Source organism: Salmo trutta, chromosome 7, assembly GCF_901001165.1.
Source record: "Salmo trutta chromosome 7, fSalTru1.1, whole genome shotgun sequence".
Lineage (NCBI taxonomy): Eukaryota > Metazoa > Chordata > Actinopteri > Salmoniformes > Salmonidae > Salmo > Salmo trutta.
In genome coordinates, this window is record NC_042963.1 from 43,645,410 (window position 1) to 43,672,949 (window position 27,540).

Consider the following 27,540-nt stretch of genomic DNA (forward strand, 5'->3'; position numbering starts at 1 on the left):
GGTCTAACTAATTTGCCACCTGGTGATGACACCAGGCAGGCCAAAACGCCATCCCAACAAAAACAGGCCGAAATGTCAGGCGGTCTTTCATAACAACTCTTACACTAAAAGGGTATTATCATTTTCACAATTTCACAGTAGTATTCCAACCTATATAAAACACAGAAGTCACATTTGACTGCACGGGGCCTTTAAGTAGTCAACAGCTACTGTGTTGATGGTCAGCAGCTGCTGGATGTCAAGGTATCTAGCAGTGGTGACTGGTATTGCTTACACGTTGCATGAGTATCAAGCAGAACATACCTTTATTGAATGCAAGGTTCTCTAATAATTCTCAATGTAGGAAAATGTGTCCTGTCCTCCAAAGCCAGATTCCTTAATCTTAAGGCTGTAACATATTCCTCATTCATTCAAATGATGTAACTGTTATATTGCTCTTTTAATATTTACATTTTCAAATATGATCTAAAATCCTTGTGTGCGGATGTTATTAACTGGCTTCCATCAGCTCAGTTTGTCTTTCCAGGCGTTTCTCCTCACCACCACATTAGCAATGCAGTCCTGTTATCTCTGACTACCTGAATTTCTGCCACTGGATGGCAACATGATAAAAATATCCCAGCGTTGCACCAATATGCTCAATGGAGGAAATCTGTGAAATAAATTAATTGAATTGCTTCCGTTACATGCAATTCCCTGAATGATTCACTCACCCACCCTCGGATTCATGTTCAGAATGCTTCTGATAGTATGAGAGTGACATTTGAACATTGTTAACATCGGTCTGCTAACTGAATCGCCGTGTCCCCAGTCAGCCCAACCACTCACTGGACCCATATGTTCACTTGGCTACGCATGCCTCTCTCTAATATCAATATGCCTCGTCCATTACTGTCCTGGTTAGTGATGACTGTCTTATTTCACTGTAGAGCCTCTAGCCCTGCTCAATATGCCTCTCATTTGTTGACTTCTGTAACCGTAAAAGCCTTGGTTTCATGCATGTTAACATTAGAAGCCTACTCCCTAAGTTTGTTTTACTCACTGCTTTAGCACACTCTGCCAACCCGGATGTCTTAGCCATGTCTTAATCCTGGTTTAGGAAAACCACCAAAAACCCTGAAATCTCCATCGCTAACTAACATTTTCTGCCAAGATAGAAAGTGTTGCAATCTACTGCAAAGATAGCCTGCAGAGTTCTGTATTACTATCCAAGTCTGTACCCAAACAATTTGAGCTTCTACTTCTAAAAATTCACCTTTCCAGAAACAAGTCTCTCACTGTTGCCGCTTGCTATAGACCTCTGCCCCCAGCTGTGCCCTCAATACCATATGTGAATTGATTACCCCCCATCTGTCTTCTGAGCTCGTGCTACTAGGTGACCTAAACTAGGACATGCTTAACACCCTGGCCATCCTACAATCTAAACTTGATGCCCTCAATCTCACACAAATTATCAATGAACCTACCAGGTACAACCCCAAATCCGTAAACACGGGCACCCTTATAGATGTCATCCTAACTAACTCGCCCTGACCTCATCCCGTCAGTAGATGATGCCTGGCTATTCTTTAAAAGTGCCTTCCTCACCATCTTAAATAAGCATGCCCCACTCAAAAAATGTAGAACTAGGAATAGATATAGTCCTTGGTTCACTCCAGACCTGTCTGCCCTTGACCAGCACAAAAACATCCTCTGGTGTTCTGCATTAGCATCGAATAGCCCCCGTGATATGCAACTTTTCAGGGAAGTTAGGATCCAATATACACAAGCAGTTAGAAAAGCTAAGGCTAGCTTTTTCAAACTGAAATTTGCATCCTGTAGTACTAACTCAAAAAAGTTCTGGGACACTGTAAACTCCATGGAGAATAAGAGCACCTCCTCCCAGTTGCCCACTGCTCTGAGGCTAGGAAACACTGTTACCACCGATAAATCCATTATAATTGAGAATTTCAATAAGCGTTTCTCTACGGCTGGCCATGCTTTCCAACTGCCTGGCACCCTCCACAGCAACCCGCCAAAGCCCCCATCATTTCTCCTTCACCCAAATCCAGATAGCTGAGGTTCTGAAAGAGCTGCAAAATCTGGACCCATACAAATCAGCCGGGCTAGACAATCTGGACCCTCTCTTTCTAAAATTATCTGCCGAAATTGTTGCAACCCTTATTACTAGCCTGTTCAACCTCTCTTTCATATCGTCTGAGATTCCCAAAGATTGGAAAGCTGCCGCGGTCATCCCCCTCTTCAAAGGGGGTGACACTCTAGACCCAAACTGACAGACCCAAACTGACAGACCTACAGGCCTATATCTATCCTACCCTGTCTTTCTAAGGTCTTCGAAAGCCAAGTTAACAGAGTACCGACCATTTTGAATCCCACCGTACCTTCTCCGCTATGCAATCTGGTTTCAGAGCTGGTCATGGGTGCACCTCAGCCACACTCAAGGTCCTAAACGACATCATAACCGCCATCGATAAGAGACATTACTGTGCAGCCGTATTCATCGACCTGGCCAAGGCTTTCGACTCTGTCAATCACCACATTCTTATTGGCAGACTCGACAGCCTTGGTTTCTCAAATGATTGCCTCGCCTGGTTTACCAACTACTTCTCTGATAGAGTTCAGTGTGTCAAATCGGAGGGCCTGTTGTCCGGACCTCTGGCAGTCTTTATGGGTGTGCCACATGGTTCAATTCTCGAGCCGACTCTCTTCTCTGCATACATCAATGATGTTGCTCTTGCTGCTGGTGATTCCCTGATCCACCTCTACACAGACGACACCATTCTGTATACTTCTGGCCCCTCTTTGGACACTGTGTTAACTAACCTCCAGACAAGCTTCAATGCCATACAACTCGAATTCCGTGGCCTCCAACTGCTCTTAAATACAAGTAAAACTAAATGCATGCTCTTCAACCAATCACTGCCCGCACCTGCCCGCCCATCCAGCATCACTACTCTGGACGGCTCTGACTTAGAATACGTGGACAACTACAAATACCTGGGTGTCTGGTTAGACTGTAAACTCTCCTTCCAGACTCACATTAAGCATCTCCAATCCAAAATTAAATCTAGAATCGGTTTCCTATATCGCAACAAAGCATCCTTCACTCATGCTGCCAAACATACCCTCGTAAATCTGACCATCCTACCGATCCTTGACTTCGGTGATGTCATCTATAAAATAGCCTCCAACACTCTACTCAACAAACTGGATGCAGTCTATCACAATGCCATCCGTTTTGTCACCAAAGCCCCATACACTACCCACCATTGCAACCTGTACGCTCTCGTTGGTTGGCCCTCGCTCCATACTCGTCGCCAAACCCACTGGCTACAGGTTATCTACAAGTCTCTGCTAGGTAAAGCCCCGCCTTATCTCAGCTCACTGGTCACCATAGCAGCACCCACTCGTAGCAGGCGCTCCAGCAGGTATATCTCACTGGTCACCCCCAAAGCCAATTCCTCCTTTGGTCGTCTCCTTCCAGTTCTCTGCTGCCAATGACTGGAACGAACTGCAAAAATCTCTGAAGCTGGAGACTCATATCTCCCTCACTAGCTTTAAGCACCAGCTGTCAGAGCAGCTCACAGATCACTGCACATAGCCCATCTGTAAACAGCCCATCTATCTACCTACCTCATCCCCATACTGTATTTATTTATCTTGCTCCTTTGCACCCCAGTATCTCTACTTGCACATTCATCTTCTGCACATCTACCATTCCAGTGTTTAATTTCTATATTGTAATTACTTCGCCACCATGGCCTATTTATTGCCTTAACTTACCTCATTTGCACTCACTGTATATAGACTTTTTGTTTTCTTTTGTTCTACTGTATGTTTTGTTTATTCCATGTGTAACTCTGTTGTATGTGTCGATGCTATGCTTTATCTTGGCCAGGTCGCAGTTGCAAATGAGAACTTGTTCTCAACTAGCCTACCTGGTGAAATAAAGGTGGAATAAAATAAAATAAAAATTGTAAATATGGATACAATTTATTCATTAGCATCAATAACATACTGCATCAAATTCTGTTTATAGCTCAAAGTCTTCTGGAAAGAGATACAAAACAAAATTTTAATAAAAAATATTTCACTGCTGTTACAATGAATATTTCACTGCTGATACAATACACACACCATATATTTTGCATAAAGTATTTTTTACATGATACTATTTAAAGATTTGATACAATTTTCAAGGGAAACCAATGTGTACTGTAGTGTAAAAACATCCAAACACTAAAACAGGTTTTCAATAGAAATCCCTGGTAGGATAATGCAGGAAAATAGCCATTGAAAAATGATGAATTATCCTGTGGTGAAGGTCAATGGAAGAATGTCCAGCTGCAAGTTAGGGAGGGCATATACAGGTATACTTTGAAATTACCTGTCCCTGTCCCAACATGGAGGTCTCGGCTCCAATAAGTCCCACAGTGCCATGGTTCCTGATGATGCCACTGCATCATCAATTCAGGGTTTTGACATAGTTCTGTGGACCTTAGCCCAAGAGCTCCAACAGCCCTGCTATGCCTCGTTCCTCTTGGGCCGTCATCACAAGGGCCAGGGTAAGTCACTAAAGTCCACGGGGCCCCCAAGGCCTGCGTCAGCCTCCAGGAGACTCATGATCACAGCCATGGCTGCCTCATCGTTACTGGGGCTACTGGAGCTTGTCTCGTCCATGATGTCAATGCTGAGATGAGAGTTGTCACCTACAGGGGTGGTGAGGGAAAACGCTGTAGTCAGTTACATGACTGTTTTTTGATACTGTACAGTCTAGATTTTTCCCTGCACAAATACTACCCATCTACTTGAATGGGGACGATTCAGTGTTTGTAATATTAGTGTTTGGAACATTTGTTGAAAACGGTGGGCATGGTTACTTACTCATAATGGACTGGTTGGAGTATGGGTATCCAATGGAGTCGGATCCTCCTGGTAGCGTTCCTGCCGACAGAAGGTCTGGTGTTCCACCATTTTGAATCTGCAAGAAGAAATATGTCAGTGGTGGTCTAGATAGAAGACCAGCTTTCAGCCACAGGACAGATGCCTGACTTCAAGTACCCAACAGACAATACTGGATCAGCACAACATCCAATCAGCGATGCGAGCAAAGTATCCATTTCTTGTACCAGACAGTTCTATTGGAGGTTCTTATTGTGAGTCTCCCTTAGACTCACCCTCTTGCCCCCTGGAGAGCAGTCTGGAGGGGGGGTGCTGATGTTCAGGGGGCTGGAGCCACAGCTAGAGGGTGTAGAGCCTCTGGTCCTGGTAGAGAGAAGAACAGACAATACCATTACACCAGGGTTCTGTGAGATAATAATCTAAAACACCTTCAGCTCCAGGTAATTCATCACAGCTGACGTAGCCTAACTGAACAGATTCATTTGCAAGCCTGTACATTTTTGATAAAGGGTGTATCGATACCTGAGAGCAGGGGGACGAGAAGAGAAAAGTTAATGGATCTGCAACTACTAATAAGGCCTCATCCATTTTCTGCCTAAACTCTTTCCATCGCTCACCTCTGAATCTCCATCACCTCCTCTGCGATCATACGGCCGATCTTGCCGGCACCTGCCCGTGTTCCGCCAGGGATGCCTGGCACCGTCTGAATAGCCCGTCTCCCTCCACCTGCAATCACACACATGACAATCACATTGCCTGCTCCTGGACTGACTGAGAACATTGCATTTTCACATTTGGTCCAATGCTCCTATACCGAGTCTTGTTGTGAGATCTCAACAGATGCTTTATAATTTTGAAACACAGATTCACTACATTATCAAAAAGAAAGCTATTCATTATAGTTGTATGTTGGTGTACAGAGAGAATCAGCTGACATCTCAGATCTTGTTCCAAGGACGTAAAGAAATCCCTGCTTCATATGTAGAAAAGCATGCTTTCTTTCACAACATTCAATGTCACCTTCTGACGTCAGCACACTGTCCATAGAGGCTGTGGGGGAAGCAGCAGACTGATGATAAGGGTCTGCACCGTCTAGCATACTGCATCTAGAGAAGCATTCAGATAGCAACATCAGGACCAGGACCAGTGTTTCAAGTACTAAAACAGTACATCCACTGAATAAACACTACCAGTTAGCTCTACAACAATCAATGAAGCACCACTTCAAATATGTACAGTATTCCTTCCCATGTAAACTTCATAGCTAGGATAGAGAGAGAAGGGCGACTTACGAGACCACTGTGTTTGTGGAGACAATGTACTCCACCTCTTTGGTCCAGGGATTCATGAAACTAAACCAGCAGCTTCTCAGCATGATGAAGGAGCCATCTTTAATCTTGAACTTGTAACAGTTTGTGCTGATCTTTTCTCTCATCTGCAGCACTGTGAAACAAGATACCCAGGTTCAGAAAACAAAATGTGGTGACTAAATATAGTAAGATGTAAATCACAAAGAAATGTGTCGTGCCGGACAGTTAATCCCATACCTTGTCTGTGACATTCTGCCAAGTGGCCAATATCATCCTGATGAAAATACTCATAGAAGGAGGTGCCTAGAAGCTCCTGGGGTAAGTACGCAAGAATGGCTGTGGCCCTGAATAGAGAAGATAAGAAAGTATCTGTGCTTTTCTAATTGTTTTTGACAAGTCTTTAAAAATGGCACCGGAACGTTTTCTATGAACATGAATCAGTTCACTAACATTTCTATGAAAGTTTGATTACCCTTCATCATGAGTAATAACGGCCTGTGAGGTGTCAAGCTGTTAGCAGGAGATTCATTCATCAAATATAGTGAGGCTGAACCTCACTTGACAAGCCCATGTAGGTAGGCTGGTGTAGATGGGCTATTTTGGGTGAAGGGTGGTTGAAGATGAGAATTTACATATGATTTGTTGCCTCTTCAAGTATTAGTTTAAACCATACTTCTAAAATGTGTGTTTCGTTGGGCCAACTTGATGAATGACTAGCACACATGTAATCATAAACCAAAAATGTCATAGTAAAATTAAGGCATACGCTCCATCAGCGTACCTCTGGTCGACAAAGACAAACTTCCCGTCGATGGCGTGGCGTGAGACGTATTCGGTGGGTTTGACGCGGATGTCCTCATGGGAGGGCTGGGAGATGATATGGGGGTGCAGCCGGCCGATGGCAACCAGGCAGCTGAGGTTACAGCCCTCGTTGTCGGGCTCGTTGTCATCGTCCAAACCCATCTTGGTGGGCGGCCAGCTCTTCAGGTAGCCAGTACTGTGGATCGTGCAGAAGCTCTTACGGTCGGCTGAAGGTAAAAAACAACCATTATAAAAAGATTTCCTCCCACACAATGGTAAGTTACCCATCGGTTTACATCGGTGGGCCATGACTTAAGGTCAAGTGTTAAATGACTGATTTAATGAGAAAACCACAAGTTAAGCAAACAAGTAATACTAGCCTGTATCTGAATCAAGGGTCAATCAAAGAGAGAATGTTTTCCTAGATAAAATATTAAATTAGCACTAGAATTTTCAGCGAGAGCTCAACTGGAGATTTGCATGACCTACCCAGCTTTTCCTACTCAATGGTTTTAAATCGCAGCACATCAATATTTCTTGGCTGCACAACGGCCTTTTTTTTCTCTTCCCATTGTGTTATTGACTATGTTTGTTTATTTCATGTGTAACTCTGTGTTGTTTGTGTCACACTGCTTTGCTTTATCTTGGCCAGGTCACAGTTGTAATTGAGAACTTGTTCTCAACTAGCCTACCTGGTTGAATAAAGGTGAAATAAAAAATAATAATATTAAGTTCAACAATAAGCATATTGTTTATTAGCCATTTGGTACACAGTAGCATATATCCTGTGCTCTCATTGTAATGCTAGCATGATGCTAATGATTTGTGGTGCCAGGTTTCTGAGTAAACAAAGTAAAGATGGCAGGGAAGGAGGCCTAGATCTTGAGATAGGAACCTTTCTTTTTTGAGCAGGTGGAGGGGAAGTCCTTGTCCTCTGTTTTGACGTAGGGCCGGTTACATTTCATCCGGCAGAAGAAAGAACGTCTGGCTCCAGAGCACAGTCTAGACGGCCCAGGGGTAATGTCAGTCTTCACTGGTAGGCCAGCTGAGGGAGAACAATCAAATCGTATAAGACCACTGCTGAACATTGTGTGCTAATCATCCACAATAACTTTAGAAATAACTTGCATACTACAATGTTAAAAGCATTCTACTCTTATAAAGGTACTCGTACATGGCCTATACATTTACGGTGCACAATAAATCATGCTGTTTACACATAATATAGCAGGTAAACTGCCAGTATTTTGGCAACTGGCATCAAATCAAATCACATTGTATTGGTCACATACACATATTTAGAAGACGTTATTGCGGGTGTAGCGAAATGCTTGTGTTCCTGGTTTATGCCTTATTTACATAAGGCATAAAACAGTATTTACATTCAGTACCTACTAAGACATGAAGCATTAATAATGTATTTAAGACCCCCCCCCCCAGGAGGGAGTTTACTTTTGGCGTCGATGAGTCGCTCCCGGGGTGCTGTATCCGATGACGACAGTTGCTCCTTGACTTTGGCGATGTCTTTAGGATGCAGGTAATCAAACAGACTCTGGCCAATTAGGTCGTTCTGGGGAGAGAGGGATTGACTGGAAATTAACATTTGTGAGCTCAGATATGGTCTGACATAGTACAACGGCAAATATAGTATAACTGTAGGACATTGGACAGGAATGGAGACGTACCTGGCTATAGTTGAGGATCTTATAAACAGACTCAGAGACGAAGAGGATCTTCCCACGATCGCAGCCGACGACAAACAGAAAGCCATCAGCAGCCTAAAATAATTAGGTTTGTGTCATCAGGCTTACCCAGAGAGCAACTTAGCAGAGAGGAGTTAGAGGACGGCTTGAACCTACCCTCAATATTAAGTGCTTCAATTCATCATCGGACAGGAAAGACGGCTTGTAGTTCGCCTCTGTGTATGGGTTCGCTGCGCCTGTGCAGAAACAGAAAAAGTAGTATTTGAATTATTTAATGATCAAGTTACAACTTCTCTGATGTCCAATGATAATTTGCCTGCCGTGTCTTTGTCTGCATCTCACCTCGTAATGTCTTCATATGCTGGACAGCCATGCGTAGGACTGTGAGTTTGTCCAGCTTGCGGGACATAGCGTTGCAAGTAGGCACTAGCGCTGCCAGCTCGTCTATAAAGCTGTTCATCTTGTCTCTGCGCCTCTTCTCAATCTGACTGTGTGCCTCCCTATTGGCAGAGTAGCAGAAAGCAAACTGTTAGAACAACTCCCAATCCTTCTGTTACACAGTGCAATCTATAGACTATATAAAGTGCCTATTCATCGATGGGACACGAGGCTTTCTCTGTCTATAATTAAAAAGGAGCATTTAATTCACCCTGGAAAGAGAGATTAGAATCTATTTTATCCTGGAGTTTAACCACGTGCCAGGTCAGTGGAAACACTATGCATATTCATTGCCAACAGATACTTTTAAGTGAAACATTAGGAATCGGGATTGAGTCTGGATACCTGGCATTTTTGATCCGCCCCTGATGATCACCACAATCCCTGGAAGAAGGAAAAAAAGGAGAGACGTTTTAGGAGAAAATGTATCCCTTCGCCACTGTTCCACACAGGTTATGTAATGGTATATACACTGAGTGGAGTGTACAAAACATTAGGAACACCTGCTTTTTCCATGACATAATGGCCAGGTGAAAGCTATGATCCCTTATTGATGTCACAGGTTAAATCCAGTTCAAATCAGTGTAGATGAAGGGGAGGAGACAGGTTAAAGAATGATTTTTAAGCCTTGAGACAATTGACACATGGATAGTGTCTGTGTGCCATTCAAAAGGGGAATGGGCCAGACAAAAGATTTAAGTGCCTTTGAACAGTGTAAAGTATGGTAGTAGGTACAAAGTGCACCGGTTTGAGTGTGTCAAGAACTGCAAAGCTGCTGGGTTTTTCATGCTCAGCAGTTTCCTGTGTGTTTCAAGAATGGTCCACCACCCAAAGGACATCCAGCCAACAACAACTGTGGGAAGCATTGGAGTGAATATGGGCCAGCATCCCTGTGGAACACTTGACACCTCTCCGAGTGGCGCAGCTGTCTAAGGCACTGCATCTCAGTGCTAGAGGCTTCACAACAGACCCTGGTTCGATCACAGGCTGTATCACAACCGGCCGTGATTGGGAGACCCATAGGGTGGCGCACAATTGGCCCAGCATCATCCGGGTTAGGGGAGGGTTAGACCGGGGTAAAATAAGTATTTGTTCTTAACTGACTTGCCTAGTTAAATAAATAAATAACTTGTAGAGTCCATGACCCGACAAACTGAGGCTGTTCTGAGAGTAAAAGGGGGTGCAACTCAATATTAGGAATGTGTTTCTAATGTTTTGTACACAGTGTATATAGCCCTCCACAATGTTACCATTGTCTCACCATGCAAATCCTATGAAAAAAGATTAACACCTACTCAATCTTACAGTGAAACCACTATCTTAACCCAACATCTGTCTCCCCTGTACAATTTATAACCAATAACATGGCAAAACTATGCTTTTCTTTATACTGTAATTCACGCTTTTTGCTGCCGAAACTCTTACCTAAGCTTATCCTTGTCTGTATCCATACTGCTCTCGCTGTGGAAGATAATCAGATGCCATTAGTTTTACTGAACCACGTTAGATTACGAATAATGTTTAACCGTTTCCTACTATCCATTTGCACTACACTATTCAGTGTCCCCCCTCAAAAAAAAGAAGGTAAGCCTAACAGACAAAGGTAAAAAATTAGAAACCGTTTCATACTTACTCGAAAGAAAATCCATCAATTCTATAAAGGAATAAAATAGCGCATGAATCATTCTGTTGTCAGATGACTGTGGATCAGTAACAGATGGCAGGAAAATTACTGTGTAGACTTACAAATTAGTCAATATAGCACAATACCATTTTTTGAAAGGGTATTGCAGGATGTGCCCATAACTATGGCTAGCAAAGTCGGAGCGTTAATTACTACATCTTAACTGTAGAACTCAGTGAACCCATCATCTTCAGCACTGACTGGTGGGAGGCTGGGGGGAGACTAAGGTGACTGAGTGCAAGGCCACAAAGATTTGACGATGATTACGGTAGGTGCTTACTGGTAGTCGGAGGTGCTGCCCTTCCTCTTGCGGGTGTAGTCCATGCCTTGGGTGTTGATGGAGCTGCTGATCAGCTCGGTGGAGCTGGGGGACATGAACTCATTCATCGTAGAGGTAATGTCCATTCTTTGGTCTGCCATTAGATAATCTGAAACATGAATTAGAGCTAGACTGTAAATCTCAAGCTGTACAGTTTACTTTGTACTTTGACCTATTTGGAGAAAGGATCATTGAAATGTATTCAGGAAAAATTCCTGACAAAGCAAGGCACAAAATGAGTCTCGCTCACCACAAATGTTCATTACAGCTTCTGGAATTTTCTTCCATCCATTTGCAATTGCTCTGCTCTGGAGGGGAAAATGTATTACGTTCATTCAAAATCAGAACACTGAATCTTTGGACATTTAATTTCTTCACAAAAACACAAGTCAAGTTTGTTCTCCTTGTGAGAATAAAGACCGAGTGGGAATTTCACACTGTGCACTTGCCCCACCCACGTGATTGTGGGGTCTGCTACAGACTAGACTGGTTGCCAGGATACCTCAGGGAAAACATGCCATTTAGGACATGTCTGGATTACTAATTGATCTTGGAGGAATAGGAATGGACAGGAAGGACAATTGTCTCACTGCATCAAAAAAAATGCAGTGTCCCCTCATTATCAAACAGGGGTCTTAAAAATGGGTCATATTGCGTCAAATGCACGTCATACCATACCTCGCCCAAATGGCATTTTTCAATACATCAGTAGCACTTACGCAACTCTACCAAAGTGCTGAGTCAGTAAAGAGCAGACAGAAGCACAGCGACAGACCAGGGTTATCGATGGGTTTGCTGACAACGTCACAAAAATTATACGCACGCATCAAATGGGCCAGAAGTCGATGAGTTGCGATTCTGGATCACCAGGTAGCTACCAACAATGACAAGAAACCTCTATGCGGGGTATCGCAAGTGACTCGATTCAGCTAATTTCATCTTGTTCTTGATACCATGTCTTGTTTTGAGGTGTTTTGACTGATTTCATGTCAATGCTAATATGGCAAAAATTCAGTAGCTAGCTAACAAACAACTAATGACATATTTGAGAGCCAACAAATGCTCATTATGCAAACATATATGTTTTCAATCAACATTGGATATTAAATATAGTTTACATGTCAAAAATTTAAGCCAATCCTGTCTGTTTTGCCACAGTTGCGCAACGCATCGGTTTTGTTGCCAAAACAACCAACCCGTCTATTAGCCTACCTACATACATACTAGGCTGCCTCATGTCAAGTTCAAATGTATCTTAAGGACAGTGTGCTTGTGTGTAATCTTCTCATCACTGTCAGTCAGGTTATCTAAGTAAGAATGAGTCTTGTTAGGCAGTGAGTTCCAAGCCTCTCTTATAGTGAGTAGGGTGTCCAATCAAAAACACATATTTTGACCAATGGGTAAAATAATGTTAAATGTGTAGATAGCTAATCCTCAAAGAAAACCAATGGTCCAAACTTCATGTCTATCATAATCCTTTCAAAAGTAACTGGAATTTTTACCCTTGTAGGATGGCCAAAATTAGGGTGACTAAATCAATGGAGTCCAGAGGAAAAGAGTGGTAAAACATAAGGAAAAATGCACAGCATCGTGTTAGCTAAGCTGGATGCTGTGCGAGAATGAAGGCTACCCGACAACCCGTCTATTAGCCTACCTACATACATACTAGGCTGCCTCATGTCAAGTTCAAATGTATCTCAAGGACATCATGGCACTGAAAACAATGGATACACTCTATAAGGGAGCCAAGGAAATGGTTAGGTATGTGAAGGGTCATCAAGTTATAGCAGCAATCTACCTCACCAAGCATAGTGAGAAGAATAAGAGCACCACATTGAAGCTGCCCAGCAACACTCGTTGGGGTGGTGTTGTCATCATGTTTGACAGTCCCCTGGAGGGGAAGGAGTCTCTCTAAGAAATGGCCATATCACAGTCTGCTGACATGGACTGCCCCATCAAGAGGATCCTCCTGGATGATGTATTTTGGGAGAGAGTGGTAAGCAGCCTGAAAATCCAGAAACCTATAGCAGTAGCCATTGCACGGATTGAGGGAGACAATGCCATCCTGTCTGATGTTCAGACTCTGCTTGCAGATGTAAGAGAAGAAATACGTACTGCCCTTCCCACTTCACTTTTGCTCCAAGCAGAGGAAACTGCAGTTCTGAAATACATCAAAAAGCGCAAAGACTTCTGCCTGAAGCCCATACATGCCGCAGCGTACGTTGGACCTCAAGTATGCTGGCAAGAGCATCCTGTCTGGTGCAGAGATCAACAAGGCCTATGGTGTCGTCACTACAGAGTCCTGCCACCTTGGCCTGGATGACGGCAAGGTTCTTGGCAGTCTGGCGAAGTACACTTCCAAGCAAGGGCTTTGGGATGGAGATGCAATATGGCAGTCATGCCAACATATCTCATCAGCCACCTGGTGGAAGGGACTTTGTGGATCTGAGGCTCTTTCCCCTGTTGCCTCCATCATCCTCCATATCCCACCAACATCAGCCGCCTCAGAGCGCAACTGGTCCTTGTTAGGGAACACACACACCAAAGCACACAACAGGCTGACCAATATAAGGGTTGAAAAATTGGTGGCCATCTGGGCAAATGTAAGGCTTTTTTAGCCCGACAACGAGCCATCCTCAACAAGGTTGGAAAGTGACAGTGAAGATGAGGCCTCAGAGTCTGATGTTCAAGAGGTGGACATTGAGGAGGTCCAGGGAGAAGACATGTAAGCCTGAGAGGAAGACAACCAAAGCTTTAGTTTCTGGACTATCATTTCATAGATGTATGTTGAAAACGTTTTTGGGAGATGCGATGGATCATTGGGGATCATTCAATATTCTCTTTCTTTTGTTGTTCAGTGAAATCCTCCCATGTGAAGAGTCAACTAATTTAATTAAAGTTCAATTCGTAACTAAATTGTTTAAAAAAAAATTATATTGGAAGGATTTAATCATTTACAATTATGTCTACTTATGATATGGTAAAAGGTTTGTTTGTCTCCATATGATATTGTAAATATATCCAATGCAAAAACATCTACATTTAAATGGTATTAATATTACATTTGCATATATTTCAGATAATTCCCATATATTCCCACGGAAAGTTTCCACCTCTGAATATTCCCCAAAATGTGCAACCCTAGTTGTGCATTGATCTTACACAATATAATCATATACAATTTCAGCAGCATGTCTAAGACTGATGGACTGTGCCATCCCCACAGCCTCCACAATGGATCAGTCCACTCAGCGTGAATCAGACAGGTGTATTGTACTTTTCTTTGCTACTCGACCAACAGCCTATCAACCAAACAATCAACTAAATGGGGTCAGCCCCAGTAAACACATTCATTTTCCATTCTAAATTAAAATCTGCTGCTGATGGAGCTCATGAGCTGGGCCTCTCTGAGCTGGATCAGTCTGAATTGACTTCTGTGTGTGTGTGTGTGTGTGTGTGTGTGTGTGTAAAAAGTACGTCCAATGCATTGAAGGTCCCCAAGAACACAGTGGCCTCCATCATGCTTAAATGGAAGAAGTTTGGAACCACCAAGACCCTTCCTAGAGCTGGCCGCCAAACTGAGCAATCGGGGACGAAGGGCCATGGTCAGGGAGGTGACCAAGAACCCGATGGTCACTCTGACAGAGCTCTAGCATTCCTCTGTGGAGATGGGAGAACCTTCCAGAAGGACAACCATTACTACAGCACTCTACCACAAAGGCCTGATTGGTGGAGTGGCCAGACAGAAGCCACTCCTCAATAAAAGGCACAGGGTAGCCCACTTGGAGTTTGCCAAAAGGCACCTAATGACTCTCAGACCAGGGAAAACAAAATTCTCTGGTCTGATGAAGATTGAACTCTTTGGCCTGAATGCCAAGTGTCACGTCTGGAGGAAACCTGGCACCATCCTTACGGTGAAGCATGGTGGTGGCAGCAACATGCTGTGGAGATGTTTTTCAGCGGCAGAGACTAGTCAGGGTCGAGGCAAGACGAACGGAACAAAGTACAGAGAGATCCTGGATGAAAACCTGCTCTGGAGCGCTCAGGACCTCTGGGGCGAAGGTTCACCTTCCAACAGGACAACGACCCTAAGCACACAGCCAAGACAACTCATGAGTGGCTTCAGGACAAGTCTTTGAATGTCCTTGAGTGGCCCAGCCACTTGAACCCGATCGAACATCTCTGGAGAGACCTGAAAATGGCTGTGCAGCAACGCTCCCCAGTCAACCTGACAGAGCTTGAGAGGATCTGCAGAGAATGGGAGAAACTCCCCAAATACAGGTGTGCCAAGCTTGTAGAGTCATACCCAAGAAGACCCGAGGCTGTAATTGCTCCCAAAGGTGCTTCAACAAAAGTACTCAGTAAAGGGTCTGAATACTGATGTAAATGTGATATTACAGTGTTTTATTTTTAATTAAATTGTTACACTCCTACTTTTCATATTAATGCAAAATGTTATTTTTTAAAAGATTTCTCACAAAAACAAGCCTCTCTCTGAAATGTCAACGGAGCACTTTACATTTAATTCAGCTTGTGTCATACGAATGTAGCTTTTTGCAAACCTCGGAAACAACTTTGAAGACGACCATCACAACAAACCCTAAAAGGTTGCGGCGAGAAAGCTGCACCGCTCTGTCAATGGGCCTCGATGCTTATTATCAGATGTATTAGGTCGACCGATTAAATCGGAATGGCCGATTAATTAGGGCCGATTTCAAGTTTTCATAACAATCGGTATTTTTGGCCACCGATTTGCCAATTTTTTACATTTATTTTAAAACACTTTTTTTCTTACACCTTTATTTAACTAGGCAAGTCAGATTAAGAACACATTTTTATTTTCAATGACGGCCTAGGAAAGGGGGTTAACTGCCTTGTTCAGGGGGGATTTGTTTTTGCAACCTTCCGGTTACTAGTCCAACGCTCTAACGACCTGCCTTACATTGCACTCCACGAGGAGCCTGCATGGCAGGCTGACTACCTGTTACGCGAGGGCAGCAAGAAGCCAAGGTAAGTTCCTAGCTAGCATTAAACTTATCTTATAAAAAAAACTAACATAATCACTAGTTAAACTAGTAATATCATCAACCATGTGTAGTTATCTAACGTGTCCTGCGTTGCATATAATCGATGCGGTGCCTGTTAATTTCTCATTGAATCATAGCCTACTTCACCAAACGGGTGTTGATTTAACAAGCGCATTTGCGAAACAAGCACTGTCGTTGCACCAATGTACCTAACCATAAACATCAATGCCTTTCTTTAAAATTAATAAACAAGTATACATTTTTAAACCTGCATATTTAGTTAATATTGCCTGCTAACATGAAATTGTGTCACACCTCTAGCGTTCATTGCACGCAGAGTCAGGGTATATGTAACAGTTTGGGCCGCCTGGCTCGTTGCGAACTAATTTGACAGAATTTTACGTAATTATGACATAACATTGAAGGTTGTGCAATGTAACACGAATATTTAGACTTAGGGATGCCACCCATTAGATAAATTACGGAACGGTTCTGTATTTCACTGACAGGAAAAACGTTTTGTTTTCAAGATGATAGTTTCCGGATTCGACCATATTAATGACCTAAGGCTCGTATTTCTGTGTGTTATTATGTTATAATTAAGTCTATGATTTGATAGAGCAGTCTGATTGAGCGGTGGTAGGCACCAGCAGGCTCGTAAGCATTCATTCAAACAGCACTTTAGTGCGTTTTGCCAGCAGCTCTTATTGCGATGTTTATGACTTCAAGCCTATCAACTCCCAAGATTAGGCTGGTGTAACCGATGTGAAATGGCTAGCTAGTTAGCCGGGTGCCCGCTAATAGTGTTTCAAACATCACTCGCTCTGAGACTTGGAGTAGTTTCCCCCTTGCTCTGCATGGTTAACGCTGCTTCGAGGGTGGCAGTTGTCAATGTGTTCCTGGTTCGAGCCCAGGTAGGAGCGAGGAGAGGGACGGAAGCTATACTGTTACACTGGCAATACTAAAGTGCCTGTAAGAACATCCAATAGTCAAAGGTATATGAAATACAAATCGTATAGAGAGAAAGTCCTATAATTCCTATAATAACTACAACCTAAAACTTCTTACCTGGGAATATTGAAGACTCATGTTAAAAGGAACAACCAGCTTTCATATGTTCTCATGTTCTGAGCAAGGAAATTAAACATGGCACAAATTGCACTTTTACTTTCTTCTCCAACACTTTGTTTTTGCATTATTTAAACCAAATTGAAGATGTTACATTATCTATTTGAGGCTAAATAGATTTTAATGATGTATTATATTAAGTTAAAATAAGTGTTTATTCAGTATTGTTGTAATTGTCATTATTACAAATAAATAAAAATAGGCTGATTAAATCGGTATCGGCCTTTTCGGCCCTCCAATAATCGGCATCGAAAAATCATAATCGGTCGACCTCTAGTATTAGGTTACAAAAATCTGGATATAATGTACTGTTAATGAAATGTTAGAGAGACTGCACTGAATGATTCAGAACATGAATAATCATATTTGTCTTGGTCCTCCAGTTCACCTAAAGCACCCGATGTCACAGGAAGGCCAAAAAGATCATCAAGGACAACAACCACCCGAGCCACTGCCTGTTCACCCCGCTATCATCCAGAAGGAGAGGTCAGTACAGGTACATCAAAGCTGGGACCCAAAGACTGAAAAACAGCTTCTACCTCCAGGCCATCAGACTGATAAAACAGCTATCACTAACAGAGTGGCTGCTGCCAACATACAGACTCAAATCTCTGGCTACTTTAATACATTTAATAAAAGGGATCTTCATTAAATTGGCACTTTAATAATGTCTACATAACTCATCTCATATGTACAGTTGTGGCCAAAATTATTGAGAATGACACAAATGTTAATTTTCAAAGTCTGCTGCCTCAGTTTGTATGATGGCAATTTGCATATACTCCAGAATGTTAAGAGTGATCAGATGAGTTGCAAATGAACTGAATCCCCCCAAAAACATTTCCACTGCATTTCAGCCCTGCAACAAAAGGACCAGCTGACATGTCAGTGATTCTCTCGTTAACACAGGTGTGAGTGTTGATGAGGACAAGGCTGGAGATCACTCTGTCATGCTGATTGAGTTCGAACAACAGACTGGAAGCTTCAAAAGGAGGGTGGTGCTTGGAATCATCGTTCTTCCTCTGTCAACCGTGGTTACCTGCAAGGAAACACGTGCCGTCATCATTGCTTTGCACAAAAAGGGCTTCACAGGCAAGGATATTGCTGCCAGTAAGATTGCACCTAAATCAACCATTTATCAGATCATCAAGAACTTCAAGGAGAGCGGTTCAATTGTTGTGAAGAAGGCTTCAGGGCACCCAAGAAAGTCCAGCAAGCGCCAGGACCGTCTCCTAAAGTTGATTCAGCTGCGGGATCGGGGCACCACCAGAACAGAGGTTGCTCAAGAATGGCAGCAGGCAGGTGAGTGCATCTGCACGCACAGTGAGGCGAAGACTTTTGGAGGATGGCCTGGTGTCAAGAAGGGCAGCAAAGAAGCCACGTCTGTCCAGGTAAAACATCAGGGATAGACTGATATTCTGCAAAAGGTACAGGGATTGAACTGCTGAGGACTAGGGTAAAGTCATTTTCTCTGATGAATCCCCTTTCCGATTGCTTGGGGCATCCGGAAAATAGCTTGTCCTGAGAAGACAAGGTGAGCGATACCATCAGTCCTGTGTCACGCCAACAGTTAAGCATCCTGAGACCATTCATGTGTGGGGTTGCTTCTCAGCCAAGGGAGTGGGCTCACTCACAATTTTGCCTAAGAACACAGTCATGAATAAAGCGGTACAAACACATCCTCCGAGAGCAACTTCTCCCAACCATCCAGGAACAGTTTGGTGACGAACAATGCCTTTTCCAGCATGATGGAGCACCTTGCCATAAGGCAAAAGTGATAACTAGGTGGTTCGGGGAACAAAACATGGATATTTTGGGTCCATGGCCAGGAAACTCCCCAGACCTTCATCCCATTGAGAACTTGTGGTCAATCCTCAAGCGGCGGATGGACAAACAAAACCCAAAAAATTCTGACAAACTCCAAGCATTGATTATGCAAGAATGGGCTGCCATCAGTCAGGATGTGGCCCAGAAGTTAATTGACAGCATGCCAGGGCGGATTGCATCTGTCTTGAAAAAGATGCGTCAACACTGCAAATATTGACCCTTTGCATCAACTTCATGTAATTGTCAATAAAAGCCTTTGACACTTATGAAATGCTTGTAATTATATTTCAGTATTCCATAGTAACATCTGACAAAAATATCTGAAGACCCTGAAGCAGCAACTTTGTGGAAATTAATATTTGTGTCATTCTCAACTTTTGGCCACGACTGTATATACTGTATTTTATACCATCTACTGCATCTTGCCTATGCCGCACGACCATCCTTCATCCATATATTATATGTACATATTCATCCCTTTACATTTGCGTGTATATGGTAGTCGTTGTGAATTTGTTAGATATTACTGCACTGTCGGAACTAGAAGAATTTCGCTACACTCACATTAACATCTGCTAACCGTGTGTATGTGACCAATAGAATTTGAAAATGTATTTTATAAAACACAAGGAAGTGAAATTTCATCACCAAAGTGCATTTTCACCCACTCTGGGCAGAGTTGGTAGACATCCCATAGTGAGTGATACCATACCTTGATTTGAGATGAAGAGAGAGAAACGCCTCCTGGTTGGTTGCCCTGGCTGCTATTCCTCCTCTGAGACACTGGGATAGGTACTCTATCTGTACAGAGAAGAGGACTGTCAGACGTCACAGAAACTCAAGCAGTAGGCTACTATGTTGGAAGGTCAAGGATCAGTGTTTTTCACTAGCGCCAGCTATTCAGCCGGTTACACTTATTTTCAGCAGGGTACTTTTTCCCAGTTAAATGAACTACATTAAAAAAAAAAATTATTACAATTAGCAAGTCAGAAGAAAAAGAAAAGTCAGCCGAGCCCTCTCCCACTAGAATGAACGATATGAATTAGGCTTGGGCGGTATACCGGGGTATTTGTAAATAGCCACGTGGTGGTTTTCCCAATACCGTTGAAACTATTTGAAGTTTAATAAAATATCTGTAGCTACTTAAGTAAATACCTGCAGTCAACTTGTGCAATACGTTAGAAGATAAAGATCATGTTCTTCATTTCACCGGTCACAATTTTTCATTATGAAGCTTACCAGTAGTCCCCAGCCATGTGGTGTTTATTTACAAGCACACAATGACGAGAGAACAGAGCCTTGTGAGTCACTACTGCAGCAAGTGCCAGGTGACCTAGTTACAGTATGGAATGTGCTAAAAGTTCTACAGTTGTGCATTTGGTTTGCTAATTTAGTAGCTAGTTAGCTACCTAGCTAATTAACCTGCCTGGGGTGTGTGGGACGCTAGCGTCCCACCGGCGGGACACACTGCCAACAGCCAGTGAAATAGCAGGGCGACAAATTCAAAACAACAAAAATCTCAATTAAAATTTCTCAAACATACAACTATTTTACACCATTTTAAAAAGATAAACTTCTCGTTAATCCAACCACATTGTCCGATTTCAAAAAGGCTTTACGGCGAAAGCATAGCATTAGATTATGTTAGGACAGCACCTAGACAAGAAAAACCACAGCCATTTTCCAAGCAAGGAGATGCGTCACAAAAACCAGAAATACAGTTAAAATTAATCACTAACCTTTGATGATCTTCATCAGATGGCACTCATAGGACTTCATGTTACACAATACATGTATGTTTTGCTCGATAAAGTTCATATTTATATCCAAAAACCCCATTTTACATTGGCGTGTAATGTTCAGAAATGTTTTGCCTCCCAAAACTTCCGGTGAATGAGCCCATCAATTGACAGAAATACTCATCATAAACGTTGATAAAATATTAAACTGTTATTCAAAGAATTATAGATACACTTCTCCTTAATGCAACCGCTGTGTCAGATTTCAAAAAAGCTTTACAGCGAAAGCACACTTTGAAATAATCTGAGTACAGCGTTCAGACACGAAACCAAACCCACCATTTTGTGGAGTCAACAAAACTCAAAAAAAATATTATAAATATTCACTTACCTTTGATGATCTTCGTCGGAATGCACTCCCAGGGATCCCAGTTCCCCAATAAATGTTCATTTGTTTCGATAAAGTCCATATATATGTCCAAATACCTCCTTTTTGTTTGCGCGTTTGATAGAGTACTCCAAATGCGCTGTGCTCGCGCATTAACTTCTATGGGCTACGTGGGACGCTAGCGTCCCACCTGCGGGACACAGCCAGTGAAATATCAGGGCAGCAAATACAAAAACAAAATGTCAAAATTCGACTTTCTCAAACATACCACTTCTCCTTGATGTAACCACATTGTCCGATTTCAAAAAGGCTTTACAGCGAAAGCAAAACATTAGATTATGTTAAGAGAGTACATAGACAAAAATAATCACACAGCCATTTTCCAAGCAAGGACATGTGTCAATAAACCCAAAACACAGCTAAATGAAGCACTAACCTTTGACGATCTTCATCAGATGACACTCCTAGGACATTATGTTACACAATACATGTATGTTTTGTTCTGTTCGATAAAGTTCATATTTGTATCCAAAAACAGCATTTTACATTGGCGCGTGATGTTCAGAAAATGTATTCCCACCCAAACATCCGGTAAATGTGCACATCAATTTACAAAAATACTCATCATAAACGTTGACAAAATATATAACAATGATTTAAAGAATTATAGATGGACTACTCCTGGATGCAACCACTTTCTCAGATTTTAAAATAGCTTTACGGAGAAAGCACATTTTTCAATATTCTGAGTACATAGCTCAGCCATCACGGCGAGCTATTCAGACACCCGCCAAGTTCGGGGCAACCTAAACTCAGAATTAGTATTAGAAATATTCTCTTACCTTTGCTGATCTTCGTCAGAATGCACTCCCAGGGCTGCTACTTCCACAAGAAATGTTGTTTTTGTTCGAAATAATCCATATTTATGTACAAATACCTCCGTTTTGTTCGTGCGTACAGATCACTTACCCAAAGGCATTACGCGCGAGCGCGGAACCAGAGACGAAAAGTCAAAATATTCCATTACCGTACTTAGAAGCATGTCAAACGCTGTTTAAAATCAATCTTTATGGTATTTTTAACGTAAAATTGCGATAATATTCCAACCGGACAATAGCATATTCATTCAAGAAGAAAAAGGAGGGGCGCGCTCACGGGACCGAGCATATCCAATCCCTTTGTTGCCAGGCAGTCCACTCAGAAACTGAGCTCCTATTATCTGCCCAGTGACAGGAGAATGCTCAAACCACTTTCTGAAGGCTGTTGACAGCCAATGGAAGCCTTAGGAAGTGCAACGTCCCCCACAGACACTGTAGTTTCGATAGAGAATCAAAAGAAGAACTACAATTCTACGACTTTCCACTTCCTGCTTGGGATTTTCTCAGGTTTTTGCCTGCCATATGAGTTCTGTTATACTCACAGACACCATTCAAACAGTTTTAGAAACTTCAGAGTGTTTTCTATCCAAATCTACTAATAATATGCATATTCTAGTTTCTGGGCCAGAGTAGTAACCTGTTAAATTGGGTAAGTTTTTCATCCGGCCGTGAAAATACTGCCCCCTAGCCCAGACAGGTTAAGTTCAGACGAAAAGTAAAAAAAGTTATATTACTGTTCGTAGAAACATGTCAAACGTTGTATAGAATTAATCTTTAGGATGTTTTTACTATAAATCTTCCATAATATTCCAACCGGACAAGACCTTTGTCTTCAAAAAAGAAAAGGAACACAGCTAACTCTCATGTGAGCGTGTGCCACTGAGCTCATGTCATTTTCTCACTCATCTACTTCCAGGAGCTCTTATTTTCTCCCTATTCACAGTAGAGGCATGAAACAACGTTCTAAAAACTGTTGACATCTAGTGGAAGCCTTAGGAAGTGCAAAACGAACCTTAAGTCACTGTATACTGGATAGGGAATCACTTGAAAAACTACAAACCTCAGATTTCCACACTTCCTGGTTGGATTTTCTCAGGTTTTTGCCTGCCATATGAGTTCTGTTATACTCACTGTTTTAGAAACTTCAGAGTGTTTTCTATCCAAATCTACTAATATGCATATCCTACCTTCTGAGTGTGAGTAGCAGGCAGTTTACTACGGGCACGCCTTTCATCCGGACGTCAATAGAGAAGTTAACACATATGGATCCAGAAATTAATTGAGCATCTGTTCTGTTTATTTTAGAGACCCATTTTGTCATTTGAAAAAAGTGCCCATCACACAATTTGTTTGATTAAAATTGACCTTTACATTTATTTTATATTTTCTGTTTAAATAAAATATGTAATTTGAAGAAAACACATAATTGTGGCAATTCATATCTTGCAGTAAAATACTTGAATCTCAAGAGAAGACAAGTTAAATGTTCTCCTACTTAGAAAATAGTCCTGATGCAATAGGCCTAGACAATATCCCCCAAAATAACGATACACTTAATTCATACATTTTCAGTAACTTAGGATGGAAAAACAATAGCACACAAAAAAAATCCAATCTGGGAGGTAAACTCAATAAAGTATTCAATATTTGAATACAGTGTGGCTCAGTTGGTAAAGCATGGTGCTTGCAATGCCAGGGTTGTGGGTTCGATTCTCAAAGGGGACCATTATGGTAAAAAAAATTATGAAAATGGATGTACTTGCTTCTGGATAAGAGCGTCTACTAAAATGTAAAATAATTTTGCTGTGTATTTCAGTTGTAATCAAGGCATTTGAATGTACCAGAGGCTACCAAAATAGAGTTTGTTCAGCAAAACAATTCTTAACCTGGAGGAGCAAGCCACCCCAGACCCACATGGCCTGGGGGATCCTGGCTGGCTACTCCATGTGCTTGTGGAAAAGACTGAATTTATGTCAGCATAAAAGCAATTTCACATTAAAGTGGTCTTGAACTGAACATGAAATAATGGTCACATAATATACTGTAGGTTATTATTAAATCAGGAGGGTTAGCATCTTGATTGAATGGCTCATACATGCAAAATACTATTCCATTCATCTTATTCCATTGAGCCAACCATTAATTCATGGCTATTTTAGGCCTTTCGAGGTCACTCTCGACAGTAGTTTAAAAGGCTTGTGAAAGTAATTTCTTCCTGGCCTGAAAAAGAAAAGCTCTTGTTGTTAGTGTTTTCTGAGGGAGTGGGACAAAGCACTGGGAAAACCACTGTGTCATGATCAACACAACGCGAAGCAGAAAACTGGGTCAGCCTCGCCCGCTCAATTTCTCTCCTTTATTGCATGCAGCTGCCTACTTACAGCATTGGCAATGGATAGCCTAGTTTGATTAAAGCATGGTCTCTGAGGATATAAATCACAGAATGGCTCCCAGGAGCAGCTGAGGACATAGTGTAGTTCCATTCCATAGAAAGCTTATTCCATGGCCCATGGATTTTACAACCAACAGTCATGACAGAAGTCTTAGAAATGATCCATCATGCCAGGAACACTTCAAGGAACTTGTGAGGACATTCAATAAGCAAAAAGGCAGTTTGGAGCATTACATGTGAGTGTATCATGTTACCAAATAAAGCAACGGTATTTGGACACAATGTTGGACCCTGCCAAAGTACTACTCACTGGCAATGAACAGACTTTAGGGAGTCAAAAACCTGTCAGCCAATGTTGTCACAAAGCAGCATTATTGGGTTAGGTACAGTACACTAGCAGTCATAGTCCAATTTTTTTTTATTTCACCTTTATTCAACCAGGTAAGCTAGTTGAGAACAAGTTCTCATTTACAACTGCGACCTGGCCAAGATAAAGCAAAGCAGTGCGACACAACAACAACAACACAGAGTTAAACATGGAATAAACAAGCGTACAGTCGACAACACAAGAGAAAAAAAGAAAGTCAATATAGAGAGTGTGTGTAAATGGCGTGAGGTACGGCAATAAATAGGCCATAGTAGTGAAGTACTTACAGTTTAGCAAATTAACACCGGAGCGATAAATAGCAGATGTTGATGTGCAAGTAGAAATACTGGTGTGCAAAAGAGCAGAAAAGTAAACAAAAACAATATGGCGATGAGGAAGGTAGATTGGGTGGGCTATTTACAGATGGGCTATGTACAGCTGCAGCGATGGGTTAGCTACTCAGATAGCTGATGTTTAAAGCTAGTGAGGGAAATATAATTCTCCAGCTTCAGCGATTTTTGCAATTCGTTCCAGTCATTGGCAGCAGAGAACTGGAAGGAAAGGCGGCCAAAGAGGTGTCGGCTTTGGGGATGACCAGTGAGATATACCTGCTGGAGCACGTGCTACGAGTGGGTGTTGTTATCGTGACAAGTGAGCTGAGATAAGGCAGAGCTTTACCTAGCATAGACTGATAGATGACCTGGAGCTAGTGGGTCTGGCAACGATGATTGAGAGGGCCAAATGACTAGAGCATACAGGTCGCAGTTGTGGGTGGTATAAGGGGCTTTGGTGACAAAACGGATGGCACTGTGATAGACTGCATCCAGTTTGCTGAGTAGAGAATTGGAAGCTATTTTGTAAATGACATCACCGAAGTCGAGGATCGGTAGGATAGTCAGTTTTACGAGGGTATGTTTGGCGGCGTGAGTGAAGGAGGCTTTGTTGCGAAAACAGGAAGCCGAGTCTAGATTTCATTTTGGATTGGAGATGTTTAACACAGTGTCCAAAGAAGGGCCAGATGTACAGTGAGAGAAAAAAGTATTTGATCCCCTGCTGATTTTGTACGTTTGCCCACTGACAAAGAAATTATCAGTCTATAATTTTAATGGTAGGTTTATTTGAACAGTGAGAGACAGAATAACAAAAAAATCCAGAATCCAGATTGTAGGACTGCCGGGGTGTTAAACATATCCAAGTTTAGGTCACCTAACAGAACGAACTCTGAAGATAGATGGGGGCAATCAATTCACATACGACTATTTTACACCATTTTAAAGATACACTTTTCCTTAATGTAACCACATTGTCCGATTTAAAAAAGGCTTTAAAGCAAAAGCAAAACATTAGATTATGTTAGGAGAGTACATAGACAAAAATAACCACACAGCCATTTTCCAAGCAAGGATATGTCACAAAAACCCAAAACACAGCTAAATGAAGCACTAACCTTTGATGATCTTCATCAGATGACACTCCTAGGACATCATGTTACACAATACATGTATGTTTTGTTCGATAAAGTTCATATTTATATCCAAAAACAGCATTTTACATTGGCGCGTGATGTTCAGAAAATGTATTCCCACCAAAACCCCCCGAGAAATAATCCTTAAAATAAAAAACACACTTACTGTTGCAGTTTTGCACAGATCCATACAGCTATGGTTGCCTCCAACGCCCACATGCAGGAACGCCCCGAATGGCAGGAACGCCCCGAATGGCAGGAACGCTCACATGCAGGAACGCCACGAATTACGGGCTGCAGTTCCACACTATTATTAACGAGCCCAGCTAGATCCAACTAATGACGTATCCAACTAACGTCAGGATGCTACCCCCGTCCAGCAAAAAAAAAAGCTAGACCCTAACTAACGTTAAAATTACTAGGCTTGGATATTTTAGTCCACAGCTAAAATACACTTTCATCTAAGACACTTCTAGCTACAGCGAAACGTTAAGTTTACATTGTCCTAACTTGGCTAGCTTGCTAGCCCTAAATCCATCTTGTTATCTAAGGTAACGTTAGTTAGCTTAACGTTAGCCAACTAGCAATGCGATATATAGCTAGCTATGCAACTAGCCATTGGTCATCACGACACATGCTGAAAATATTATGCAGCTACTTACATGAGATGAACTAGCTAGGACATCTCCATCTAATGGACCCCTCTATCTAATGTTACGTGAACTGTGATATAAAACGGTAACGTTACTCAGTCTGTGACCTACTTTCTCCCTCCGTCATGACCAGTGCTGCACCACTAACCTAGTTTCTCTAAACCAATTGCACAGGAGGACTACACTACGTATTTTCTCTCACCAACCAGAAAACGATTGAGAACAGGAAAAGATGACGGACATACTGCCTTCCAATTAAAGAGTGCCAATATTTTCCGAGGTGGGACCGGGCCGATGGCAATGGGCGGGTTCGATTATGCTGAGCCGCGGGGAACCAGGCAGGGACCAGTTACGTCATTGGCGAAAGCGGGTAGGGAGGAGCGGTCTGGTCATTTTTTCAACAAGGTAGCATGGTGCATCGTCCAGAAACATACTTTTCCATAAAATACATGTTAGAATTTTCTAACTGGTTTTCATTGGGAAGGCAGATAAATCACTTTTGCATGTGAAAACACATAATTC

The 27,540-nt window shown here is 42.2% G+C and overlaps 1 protein-coding gene across 5 annotated transcripts; it reads right to left on the reverse strand.

Moving 5' to 3' along the window:
- Positions 1 to 3,972: 3,972 nt before the first annotated feature.
- Positions 3,973 to 27,171, reverse strand: bmal1a (basic helix-loop-helix ARNT like 1a). Of its 5 annotated transcripts, none has more exons than XM_029759021.1 (20): positions 27,028 to 27,171; positions 19,852 to 19,940; positions 11,408 to 11,465; positions 11,119 to 11,266; positions 10,788 to 10,808; positions 10,580 to 10,615; positions 9,500 to 9,538; positions 9,059 to 9,216; positions 8,873 to 8,952; positions 8,699 to 8,791; positions 8,466 to 8,583; positions 7,909 to 8,058; positions 6,994 to 7,240; positions 6,450 to 6,556; positions 6,195 to 6,345; positions 5,923 to 6,008; positions 5,520 to 5,628; positions 5,178 to 5,265; positions 4,885 to 4,981; positions 3,973 to 4,709 (listed from the first exon to the last, which is right to left on the reverse strand). In XM_029759021.1, exons 3-20 carry the CDS (start codon positions 11,418 to 11,420, stop codon positions 4,552 to 4,554), a joined length of 1,899 nt encoding a protein of 632 aa, XP_029614881.1. In that variant the 5' UTR covers positions 11,421 to 11,465; positions 19,852 to 19,940; positions 27,028 to 27,171; the 3' UTR covers positions 3,973 to 4,551. The 5 variants fall into 5 exon arrangements, with proteins under 5 accessions (XP_029614881.1, XP_029614882.1, XP_029614878.1 ...); XM_029759022.1 differs by having other exon boundaries at positions 26,532 to 27,171; XM_029759018.1 differs by having other exon boundaries at positions 27,130 to 27,164.
- Positions 27,172 to 27,540: the final 369 nt, after the last annotated feature.